The following is a 12,450-nucleotide window of genomic DNA, read 5'->3' as shown; positions in this document are numbered from 1 at the left end:
TTGTAAAACGTGTGTGTGTGTGTGTGCATATTACTAAAATGTGTGTTTTTAGGTTGAACCTGATAGCCATATTCTTGCACAGTACAAATCTCTTGGATTTTCAGATAGATGTGAAGAGCCTATTTCTATTCATGGATGAACCACATGAATGTGAATTTGTCTACTGTACAGGACTCCACCGTTTGAGAATGCAGTAGTATCTCCCGGGGTGAATCATTCTTGGATAAGCGTGATGGCAGGGGTGTCGTTGTGCGAGCCAACGGAACTGTATAATTTGTTGAACCAGTGCACAAAGGTCTCTAGACTGGCAGAACTAAACTTTCTATGTTTACTGGGTAAGTTAGCGAGCGTGTGTGCTAAGCCATATTTATAGCAAGAAATTATGCAGTGGGAATTAAGGTTACAGGTTTGCGCGCTGTAGTTTGTTCAACTGTTTAGAAACGTTTCACGGGGGACATGTTTGCACTACTGTCAAGAACTCTGTTGCAGCTAGAAATGAGAACCTTCAGTTCAGAGGAGGGCAACGAAGACGATACAGGGAGTTGAGGACAGGCTGAAGGAACTTGCGATGTTCAGTCTGGAGAAAAAGAGACTGAAGGGAGACTTGTTAGCAATGTTCTAGTACATCAAAGGGTGCCACAGGGAGGATGGTCAAGAACTATTTTCCATGGCCACAGAAATTAGGACCCAAATAATGGGTATAAAGCCAATGTGGTGTAGTGGCTAAAGTGTTGGACTGGGAGTCGGGAGAACCGGGTTCTCGTCCCCACTCGGCCATGGAAGCCCACTGGGTGACTCTGGGCCAGTCACAGACTCTCAGCCCAACCCACCTCACAGGGTTGTTGTTGTGAGGATAACATGGAGAGGAGGAGGATTATGTACACCGCCTTGGGTCCCTTCAGGATATAAATGTAATAAATTTATTTATGTATTTATTTATAAATAAATAAATAAAGCTACCTAGACTTCAATTAAATATAAGTATCTGGGTCAAGAGGGAAGGACTCCTGCAGCTTTAACTGTTGTGATGTACGCCGCCCTGAGATCTTAATGATATAGGGTGGGATACAAATGTTATAAATAAATAAATAAATAAGAAGGAATTTCACCAGGTGCTGCATGCATGCAAATAGCACCTGCTGAAATTCCCCCTTTTTATGCAACTTGTTAAAAATACAGGAGCCTTGTCCTCCTTTCCATATAGTTACCCGCTGGAAGGCACCATGTCACTTTGCAGCGTTTAAAATTAATAATTTAAAAAATTCTTAAGAAATAAAATAAAAATGAGGAGAGGCAGGAAGCTGGGTGTGTGTTTTAAAAGGTGCCCACCGGCACTACACTGAAGACCTACGGGAGTGGAAAATTTCTTGTGTCACCACAGAAAAGGGTCCATCACCCATCAGTGCCTACCTGAGGCATGATGGGAAGAAGAAAATCTCAAGGAATGGGCAGGCTCACTCAGGAACAGGCTGTCCTTTAATTCTTACAACTACCCTTTGAGGTAGACAATCCTTCCCCATCCCAGTGGCCTCCAAATGTGTTGAAAAGAACGGATAAACAGGTTCTCAGAATGCAAAGGAGATTATTGATGCAAAGCCCAACCTGTTTTTCCCCTTCTTTTCACCTGATTTAGATGCTTTTCTCATTTGGTTTTTGGTTTTTCCTCCAAATGTGTTGGAATTCAGTTCCCAGAAGTAGACTTAGGCCTTAGCTAGACCTAAGGTTTATCCTGGGATCGTCCCGGGGTCATCCCTGTTCATGTAAATGACACACAGGATGTCCCGGGAGCAGGCAGGGACGACCCCGGAATAATCCTTAGGTCTAGCTAAGGCCTCTATCCCATTAGCACAGTATAATTAACATCTCCGCTGAGCTGTCTTCGTTTCCTTGGCTTTGAAGTAAGCAAACTCTCACTCTCTGAGAAATATCCCCAAGGGTTTGTTGTCTGCACCAGCTATTCCCAAACCGCGTGGTGTTAAATAAAATTAATTCATGCTTCAGCCAAGGGCCGCTGGGAGGCTGCCTCCCAGGAACACATCGTGATAAGGGAGAGACCTTTTTTGGGGTGAAAACAAGGTAAAAAAATACTTGTAAATAATAATAATAATAATATATTTATTTATTTGTTACCCGCCTCTCCCTCTGGATCGAGGCAGGGCACAACCCAAATAAAACACCATAAAATACATACAACTAATTCAAACGTTTTAAACCAGTGCATCATTAAAAGCAGCACATTATTAAAAGGCAAATTTAAAATCCGACTGGGTAGGCCTGCCGGAAGAGATCAGTCTTTATGGCTTTCTTATATTCTGTTAAGCTGATGAATCTCTCCCGGCAATCTCTCCCGGTAAATGAATAATTGGAGTTTGCCCTTCGTGATTCACTGCAACGGCTATGCTCCTCCTCACGATAGGCCTCTGGTAGTGCAGGAAGGTCAGAAGAGTCCTGTTAAATCAGACTTAAGGGCCTTTTACGGCTGCATCTGGTTTCTCAAAGTCCATCTAAGCCAGGTAGACTCCTCTGACAAGCAATAGACCTTTCCCCGCTATTACTCCACAGCAGGTGTGACTTGTAGGCTACCTGCCTCTGAAACTGGGTGTTGAATATAGCCTAGGGTGACCCTATGAAAAGGAGGACCGGGCTCCTGTATCTTTAACAGTTGTATTGAAAAGGGAATTTCAGCAGGTGTCATTTGTATATATGGAGAACCTGGTGAAATTCCCTCTTCATCACACCAGTTAAAGCTGCCCTTTTTAAAATCTGGTCACTCTAGTATAGCTCCTGCAGCTTTAACTGTTGTGAGGAAGAGGGAATTTCACCAGGTGCTGCATACATACAAATGACACCTGTTGAAATTCCCTTTTCTATGCAACTGTTAAAGATACAGGAGCCCTGTCCTCCTTTTCATAGGGTCACCCTAATATAGCCATCAAGGCCGGCAGTCACTGATAAGACTCAGACTTCCCTAAATTGGTGTCCCTCCAGATGCTTTGGACTACAATGCCCATTACCCTTGGCCATAAGACATGATAGGTGTTGTAGTCATAGAATCATAGAATAGCAGAGTTGGAAGGGGCCTACAAGGCCATCGAGTCCAACCCCCTGCTCAATGCAGGAATCCACCCTAAAGCATCCCTGACAGATGCTTGTCCAGCTGCCTTGTCCAGTCCAAAACAACTGGAAAGCTTCCTTTTGGGGAAGGATGGTATACGGTATTCCATGTGGCTGTGTAGTCCGGCCTTCCCAACGCAGACACACAGCGCAGGATCGTTCTCCCTGGGGGAAGCCAGGTCGACGATTCGGGCAGAAACAGTGGTGGGAAGGAATTCTCGCTGCCTTCGTGCTAAATCTGTACGCTAACCTAGCATGCAAATAAAAAGACTACAGGAGTCTTAAAAAGTAAGCAACGAAAGCGGAACCGGATTGCTCAGGTTTCAATACCAAGCAAGACCTTTTATTTCTTTGTTTAGTACATTTCTAATCCACCCAATAAATAGTTTTCTTTGTTCTGCCTTCCCCCCCCTCCGGCTCTCATTTTCAGACGCTCGTACGAAAAGGGAGTACAACGAAAGCCACTTGGTGACAGCGATACGAGCCAAAACGGTGAGTCACGTTCTTGGATGTGATGGCTGTTACTTCACGTCCGCTCCTACGGCTTGGGCAGTGAACAGGAGAATCCCAGGCCCGGAAGCTCACGCTAGGAGTTGTGCTGCAACCCATCTGGAGGGTCCAGCAGTGGGGAAAATTGGCTGAGACTTGAGGTTTCCCAGAAAGAGGCTTCCCAGAGTTTGCACAGGACAAGGTTTAACATGAGTAATGAACGTGCGTCCATAGGGGATCTACTTTTTAAAAAATATAAAATGGAGAGGAGGGTTATACATACTGCCTCGAGTTCCTTGGAGGGAAAAGAAGGCGGGATATAAATGCAATAAATAAATAAATTAAATAAATACAATTTCATAAGAATATCAGAAGAGCCCTGATGCTGAATCAGACCAAGGGTCCATCTAGTCCAACGCTCTGTTCACACAGTAGCCAACCAGCTGTCGACCAGGAATGAACAAGCAGGATATGGTGCAACAGCACCCTCCCACCCATGTTCCCCAGCAACTAGTGTATATATAGGCCTTGGATACTGCAGGTTGCACTTAGCAATCCTTTCCTAGTGCCTGTCGCAGAACTTCTGCCCTGCCCACAATATTGTCCATTTCACACCCTCTGGTTTATTTATTTATTTATTACATTTATATACCGCCCCACAGCCGAAGCTCTCTGGGCGGTTTACAAAAGTTAAAAACAGTAAACATTAAAAAAAAGTATACAACATTTAAAAACCATCAGAAATATAAAAACACCAGTATAAAAACACCAGTATCCATTAAAAAACAACAGTTCCGGTTACAAACAGAAAGCACTTTCATGTTTTAAGGAAACACACATGGCTTGTTCTAACTTGTGGAATATGTTCAGATGGGGCACCTCAAGGAATGAGCGTGGCACACCCATTTGACACTGGTTTAAAATTTAAGAGTCAGCTGGACAGCCGTCTGTCAAGGATGCTTGAGGGTGGATTCCTGCATTGAGCAGGGTGTCAGACTCCATGGCCTTAAGGGCCCCTTCCAACTCTACGATTCTAGGATTCCCTTTCAGGGGTCCCTAATTCGCTGGAGTTGTGCTTTGTAGCATATTCAGCATCCTCCTCTCCCTTTCTCTTCTTCTTTTCAAAGAATCCATTGGGCAAATACATGGTTCCTCCGTCTGTCAACCTGGAGTGTGTCAGATACTGTGTGGTGTACGATGGCAAAACTGAATCCGTGGAGGCCGCTTTCGACATAGATTATGATTTGTACGAAGTGGATAAAGACCTAAAACGTACTCTTCTTCTTTCTATTGCAGTTGAGCAGGTGGGGAAGGGTTTTTTGTTGTGGTTGATGTAGCAGGGCTGTTTCTCACAAGACTGAAGTCTAAAAACAGACTTGGCCGTGGCTGGGAACCATGGAAGTTGCCGTCAAACACACCCAGAGGTCAAGAGGTTGCAGAAGGCTTCTTGGTACGGTCTGCGCCAAGGATGGCTCAGTTCAGACAACACTGTTTCTCAACTGTGGTTTTAGAACTTCACGGTGGAGTTTTTACACCACCGTTGAGAAATGTGTTGTCTGGCGGGAAAAACCCACGCAACGGTGGGTTTGGGGTTTTTTTTTTGGAAAACACTCCACACAGAATATCCACACTGTGCAGAGGAGAGTTCCTGCACAGCTGTTGTGTGGCGGGCTCCGTTGCGTTGACTTTCCCCCCTGGCTACAGAGTTCCTGGCAAGAGCGGAGAAAGGAGCGAATGCCGCTCTAGGAGAGCTACTGGGATTGGGTTGGGGGGGGGGGGTTTGCAGCAAGGACTGATGGAATGCCATCAGGAGGACCAGGGGAGGAGAATGGGCAGAGGAACTGTCCAGCAAACATCACGGGAGCCCACAGTCACATAACGGTGGAGTTAGAACAGGTTGTGCGTGGAGCACCCCCTGAAAACTCAACCGTTGAGTGGAGTTTTCCCACTGCGTTGACTAACGTGTCGTCTGAACTGAGCTGGAGTCTAAAGACATCCCCCTGAAGCGGTCACCTTGCCTCAGGCTGCTGCACAAAGCGGCCGGCGAAGGGGGTAGTGCAACATTTGGCGAGGTCAGACGTGTGGCTGAGTGCTTCCATATCTTGAAATGAAAGCTGCAAATGGCCCATTGTGAATGCTTTTCTCTCTCTCTCTCTCCTTTCTTTCTTTCTCCCCGCTTAGCGTATGACAAGAAGGGGCAGGACATCCGGGAACTCAAAGCGAAACCATCATCCGAGTATAGTAAGTTTGATTTGGTTGCTAGAGGGACGTTTCGTGGGGTGGATGGGAAGTTTGCAGCAAACCCGGGCCTTAAAGGCAACAACAGTTTTGTAGAGCGGAGGGTCTAGTTCGAAGCCCTCTCGTGGCCTCCAGTACAAAACATACCTTTCTTTCTCCGGCGTTGAGATCTCCGGGGAAACGGAAATGGTTCTGTACTTTTGCAGCAAAAAGCCAATCCTGTAATGTAACCAAAATAGCCGCCGCCGCCACTCCGGCTCTCGAGGAAGGGAACAGGAGCTGGCGTTCCTTCCAAGAGCCAGGACTTGGGCTAGATATTCTTGAACAGTGGGATGAAAATGTAGTGAAGGAATGCCACGAATAACCCATCTGATGGGTTCACCGGAGGCAAATGAATGCCTCTTATATTTTGCAGATTTAAGCATGCCTCTTCTATCGTTCTCTCACTCTTTCTCTCTCTCTCTCTCTCAATTTCCTAGATGCGATTGTGGGCTCAGCAGCTCGCTGCGCCAGAGTGATGCAGCGGTTCACCCGCTTTCCAGTCCTGGTCCTCCGAGGCGGCTTCGAACGGTTCACAGCAATTTACCATTTCCTCAGGACCCAGAAGATATTCTGGATGCCTCGGGTGAGAGAGGGACAGGATTTCTTCTTATAATTACCATTGCTGCCGTTTTCTACTCAAGTCATAGAATCATAGAATAGCAGAGTTGGAAGGGGCCTACAAGGCCATCGAGTCCAACCCCCTGCTCAGTGCAGGAATCCACCCTAAAGCATCCCTGACAGAGGGTTGTCCAGCTGCCTCTTGAAGGCCTCTAGTGTGGGAGAGCCCACAACCTCACCAGGCAACTGATTCCATTGTCGTACTGCTCTAACAGTCAGGAAGTTTTTCCTGCTGTCCAGCCAGAGTCTGGCTCCCTGTAACTTGAGCTCATTATTACATGTCCTTTTTTCTAAGCTAAACGGTCACAGATGTTGTAACCGTTCCACTCAGAGAAGAGTCTTTTTTTTCTAATTGGCAACCGCAAACCCGCACAGCTCTGACCCCGAATGGTTTCGTTCGCTGGGTTTTCGCGCCTTAAAAGCTGTGCCCTTCACTGGCCCCTTTTCACTTCCCCCACAGGAACTCGAGGCCTTTAAACCCTACCCAGTGGAGATCCTGCCTGCTAAACTCTACATGGGGAATTACGCCCAGGCCTGCGACAGCCAGATACAGAAGGACCTGAAAATCAAAGCCCAGATCAACGTCTCCGAGCAGCCTGGCACTTTGTAAGTTGCGGGGCCCAGGGTGACAACCCGCTGACCAGGACTTCTCCAACCCGGCTATGAACGACGCAAATATTATTAGCCCGTGTGGTCGTAGAGGTTAGAACAAGGACATTCAGATCCAAATCCACACCCCTGTCTTAGGGCCAGTCTCTGCCCGTGCGTTCCTTTACAGGCTTCCTTGAAAGCAAACCACGTTCCCCCCTGCATAACGCTTCTGAGTAAATGTGCTGGGATTATGTTGTAAACCTATCAGCCTAACCTCCCCTCATAAGTGACTGTGGCAGCGTTGGCTAGCTCACCGGCTACGGCCTCTCCTGGACAGGGATCGCTTGACCACGGTGGTACAGGCATTGGTAACCTCAAGATTGGATTACTGCAACGCGCTCTGTGTGGGGCTGCCCTTGAGGCTGCTCTGGAAACCGGAGCTCGTGCAGAACGCAGCAGCTCAGCTGTTGTCAGGAGCTGCCCCTTTCCAGCATGTAACTCCTCTGCTGAGGGAACTGCACTCGCTACCGGGCCAGGTTTAAGGTTTTAACACTAGTGTACAAAGCCCTAAACAACTTGAGACCAGGACACCTGAGAGAGGGCCTTCTCCCTTACCAACTTGCCCAATTACTGAGGTCGTCAGAGGGCATGCTCCTGGTGGTTCCACATGAACCTGTGACCCTAGTGGAGTCCACCAGGAGAAGAGCCTTCAGTGTGGTGGCCCCTTCCCTGTGGAACCTCTGGAAGTCAGGCAGGTGCCAACACGAGGCTGCTTCCGGCACCTCCTGGAAACAGCTGTATTTCAGGGAGCCTTCCTTGATTGACCAAGCTAAAGCGGTGCGTTGGGGGGAGGGGGGAGGCAACGCGCCCCTCAGCCATCCAACTTCCTCGGAAGAAGAGCGGGGTAAACATTTGTCACAACACAAATTAGCTTGTAAGACAGCCGGCTTTTGAAACGCGAGCTTGCTCTTACCTGTCTTTCCCACTTGAATCTAGCGTTTCCTCCGAGGGTTTCCAAACAACGTCCGTTGCGTAATCCCATTGCATGTTCAAAACCACCCTTTGAGGAAGGTCGTGGCGAGATTGCTGGAATCCCGTAAACCTCAATGCCCAAGCAGGGAATTGAACCCAGTTCCCCCAGGTGGCCTTCTACCCCCTACACGAGAGTAGTTCTAGCAGCCTGTTGGCAACCACAAAAGACCGATCGCAATTGCTTGGACTGTTCCTTGCTACCAGCGTCCAGGGGGCTGGCTTTTTTTGCGGACTCGAAGTCAGGCTGAGAGATGTGTTACAATTAGTTTCCGGGCGAAGTACAAAGTGTTGGTCATTACCTTTAAAGCCCTACATGTTTTAGGTCCAAGTTACCTGCGGGATCGCCTTCTCCCATACAGTCCGCCCTGCACACTCCGGTCCTCTGGGGAGATCTTACTTCAGTCAGCTAAAACTAGGCTGACATCAGAGGACCTTTTCTTCTGCCGCCCCCAGATTGTGGAACGGCCTGCCGGAGGAGATTCATAAAATTAACTCTCTGTGTGATTTTAAGGCAGCTTTAAAGACTAGCCTTTTCTGGCAGGCCTACCCAGATCAATGTTAAATCATGATTTTTTAAGATGTATTGATTCCTGTTCTAATGTTGTTCCCCGCCTCGATCCAAAGGGAGAGGCGGGTAAGAAATAAATTATGATGATGATGATGTTGATGATGATGATGATGATGCGATGGCCATATCTCCAGTCTCAGAGGCAGTAAGCCTGTGTGCCCCAGTTGCTGGGGAACATGGGTGGGAGGGTGCTGTTGCACCATGTCCTGCTTGTTCATCCCTTGCCAATGGCTGGTTGGCCCCTGCGTGAAGAGAGTGCGGGACTAGATGGACCCTTGGTCTGATCCAGCATCAGGGCTCTTCTTATATTCTTATAATAGCTATCTCAAGGTCATCCTGTAAACGTCATGGCAGAACAGGGATTCAAGCCCAGGACAACATAGCGTTTCGCTAACCACTGCACCCGCCTCCCTCAACCCGCTGCCCTCCAGACTGACCCTCACGTTTTGGCCAGCCAGGTGGGTTTTGTGGCCAGCTCCCAAGCTGATCTCCTCTTTGCTCTTTCCCAGTTTCCTCGATGACAGCAGCAGTCTGCTTCACTTTCCCATTCCAGACTCTCCAGAGGCAGAGATCTCTCCCCACTTTTGCAAAATTTGCCACTTCATTGGTGAGTAAATCCAGCCGGGCTTCTCCTCTCCTTCCCTTCGCTCCACGTGGAAAGGGACAAGGCGCATAAGCACTGGGATTAGCCAGATTTCCTGTACCAGGGCTCCTTCGCTGGGGCTGCAGAATGTCCAAAGACTAGAGCTCCTGTGTCCAGAGGGTGTAGGGTGGGCAGCACCCTCCCAGCTAACGCCAGAGTGGACACCACTTTGTGACCCAGACATTCTGCTGACAAGAGAGGAATCTGGAAAAGTTCCCTACCTGACTGTCTGGGCCCTTTTCTCCCAATTTGGATGGCTTGAAAAGGGGGTTGGATAAATTCCTGGAGGCGAAGGCTATCCATGGCTACTAGCCCTGATGGTTGTGTGCCATCTCCAGCATTCGAGGCAGTAAGCCTGTGCGCACCAGTTGCTGGGGAACATGGGTGGGAGGGTGCTGTTGCACCATGACCTGCTTTGTTGTTCCCTGGCTGATGGCTGGTTGGCCACTGTGTGGACAGAGTGCTGGACTGGATGGACCCTCGGTCTGATCCAGCAGGGCGCTTCTTACATTCTCCTGGGCCACAATGTCCTGGCTTGGCTGACCAAAGGCCTACAAGGTCAGGTAGAGCCTTTAGGGACTGGATAGAGCTACACAAGGGTAAGTGAAGGCACCAGAGCAGGGGTGTTGAACCCTCTTCCGCCCCAGGGCCGCATCCGGTTTCGGAGGAGCTCTCGGGGCCCACGTTCCATTGGTGGGGCAGAGCCCAAAATCCGACGCGTGGCAACATGTTCTCGCTGAAGGCTCTTTCTGTCGGTAGCTAAAGCTTTAGTTGAAGCGAAGTCGAGAGATGTGCTGTTGCCCAGAAAAGGAACCCGGAGCTCCGTATTTGGCCCGCGGGCCTAACGTGGCCCACCCGTGTGCTAGATGGTGTGGATAGGGAGCAAGAGGTCCGTGCTGTTATCGGCCAAGGTTTAAAATGCGTAGCGGAAAGCAAAAGAGAAGGCAGCTCAGGAACAGGTTGACATGAGAGAGGCTGCCAGACTGGAATTGTTGTAGATCACAACAGTCAGGAGGTTTTTCCTGATGTCCAGCCGGAACCTGGCTTCCTGTTGCTTGAGCCCGTTATTCCGTGTCCTGCACTCTGGGAGGACCGAGAAGAGATCCTGGCCCTCCTCTATGTGACAACCTTTCCTGTATTTGAAGAGTGCTCTCACGTCTCCCTCAATCTTCTCTTCTCCAGGCTAAACAGGCCCAGTTCTTTCAGTCTCTCATATAAAAAACGGAACTTAAAAAAATATACAATAAAAGCCCCGTCCCATAACGGCGTGGGTTTCAAATCCATGCCCAAGCCATACAAGCTGAGTGTTTCTTTCGGTTGCTGTTTAGATGACCACATACGTAAGGGTGCAGTCCTGGTGTTTTCCACCTTGGGCATAAGCAGGAGTAGCACTGTGGTACTGGCCTACCTCATCCATTCTTGCAGGCTTTACTTAAAGGTAAGTGAAAGCTTGGCCATTTTGAAAGCTGGCCTATTTTTCTAACCTTTGAGCGGACCTAAGAAAGCAATGACATTAATTCGGATTTTTGGAATTAAAGGTCACTGTAAACCATAGGGCATGGCATCTGAAGTGTTGCTGCTTTCCCTAGAATCATAGAATAGCAGAGTTGGAAGGGGCCTACAAGGCCATCGAGTCCAACCCCCTGCTCAATGCAGGAATCCACCCTAAAGCATCCCTGACAGATGGTTGTCCAGCTGCCTCTTGAAGGCCTCTAGTGTGGGCATTCTTTATATGCCTCTTTATATCCACACTTTCACCTGTCTGTCAGATATTTACGGTGGCTGCGAAAGCCCGGGATCACCACGACAAACACTAAAATGATCACGAATCAAACAATGGAATTGATTTCCTACGTATTCAATAAAATCAGGGCTGGGGGATAGAATTCAAATCTCCCAATTAGTACGTTGCAAATGTGTTGAGCGGCCGCCTAAAGCATTTCGAGAAGTAGCAGCCTCTGCCCCAAGGGCTCCTACTCCCTCAAAAGACGTCGCTCTTTCTTGCTGCCCTTCTTTCAGTCCCACCATCTTCACAGGCACTCTTGGTGGGAACACGGAAGAGGGCCTTCTCGGTGGCTGCTCCAGAGCTCTGGAACTCTCTTCCCTGGCTCCCTCCTTGATGGGCTTTCGGAAGCAGGCGAAAACTTGTTTGTTCCAGCAGGCCTTTGGAGAATAATCTGGCCCTCCATCTATGTTAATAACTTATAATTTTGTTGTGTATTTTAAAGGTGTTTTTTCCCCCAATGTATGTTTTAAACTTTGTTGGGAAAGACCGGCTTGAGCAGTCATGGCGGAGTTTGAGCCCAGGCTAGGGTCTCAGCTCTTCCCCAGCCAAGATGCTTGGGGATGGATTCCCTCCTTCCCCCCTCATGTTTAGGAGACAAACCCGCTCCGGCTCTGGACACTTTTCACCTCTTTTTGCTGGTCTTTTGCAGAACGCTTGGAGCTACGTCTTGAAGTGCAAAAGTAACATGCGGCCGAACCGAGGGTTCGTGGAACAGCTGTCTGAGTGGGAAAAACGGATCTACTTCACTGAAATCACCGATATCTCAGAACCGAATTATTGACCGACACCAGCCGGAAAAGAAGGTCCCTGAAACACTGGTTTTCAGGGGCAGGCTAACTTACTCGAATGGAATTTGTTTAACGTTAGTTGATGGGTGGGAAAAATTGAGAAAGAAACCTATGTTTCGAAACTATTCTTTTAAAAGTTTTCCCTTCCTGTATCACTTACTTTGTTGCTTTTATTATTTCTGTCTTGTGTTGTTCTCTCTATCCTCCTTTGTAAAACGTTGAATGATGTTAGGGCCTTCTGTGTACTTTATTCAGGAATAAAATACATGATGCCTTTATTTTTTATAAGCTTCTTTGTGAAGGTCAGCAAACACTTGAACTGGAAGCTTTCTGCCCTTCATTTATTTGATGGATTTTAAAAGATTCCTTTCTCGCCTTTCAAACTTTCGAGGCAGCTAACAATCCACCTGTCGAAATCAAACGATTAAGCCTTACGAACTAAAACAATAAAACGTCCTAAAACCACGAAGGAAGAAAAGCGCAGTGAAAATGGAGAAATGGGAAGAATGGAGACCACGTCACGCCAGTCCTTTTCCAGCTT

The 12,450-nt window shown here is 48.1% G+C and overlaps 1 protein-coding gene across 1 annotated transcript; it reads left to right on the top strand.

Annotated features, from left to right (window-relative positions):
• Positions 1–173: 173 nt before the first annotated feature.
• STYXL1 (serine/threonine/tyrosine interacting like 1) lies at positions 174–12,398 on the top strand. Its single transcript, XM_063146499.1, has 9 exons — positions 174–335; positions 3,545–3,606; positions 4,731–4,875; positions 5,785–5,844; positions 6,321–6,466; positions 6,962–7,107; positions 9,202–9,299; positions 10,664–10,773; positions 11,771–12,398. Exons 1-9 carry the CDS (start codon positions 233–235, stop codon positions 11,900–11,902), a joined length of 1,002 nt encoding a protein of 333 aa, XP_063002569.1. The 5' UTR covers positions 174–232; the 3' UTR covers positions 11,903–12,398.
• The last annotated feature ends 52 nt before the right edge of the window (positions 12,399–12,450 follow it).

The sequence above is a fragment of the Elgaria multicarinata genome, chromosome 22, assembly GCF_023053635.1.
Source record: "Elgaria multicarinata webbii isolate HBS135686 ecotype San Diego chromosome 22, rElgMul1.1.pri, whole genome shotgun sequence".
NCBI classification, from domain to species: Eukaryota; Metazoa; Chordata; class Lepidosauria; order Squamata; family Anguidae; genus Elgaria; species Elgaria multicarinata.
The sequence above is the reverse complement of the archived record's forward strand: the minus strand, read 5'-3'. Positions and strand labels throughout refer to the sequence as shown.

Coding starts and splice junctions, on each gene's coding strand:
- STYXL1 (XM_063146499.1), top strand. CDS start 233: ATGGCAGGGGTGTCGTTGTGCGAGCCAACGGAACTGTATAATTTGTTG. Junction 6,467..6,961: donor AGATATTCTGGATGCCTCGG/GTGAGAGAGGGA, acceptor CTTCCCCCACAG/GAACTCGAGGCCTTTAAACC. Junction 9,300..10,663: donor CAAAATTTGCCACTTCATTG/GTGAGTAAATCC, acceptor GTTGCTGTTTAG/ATGACCACATACGTAAGGGT.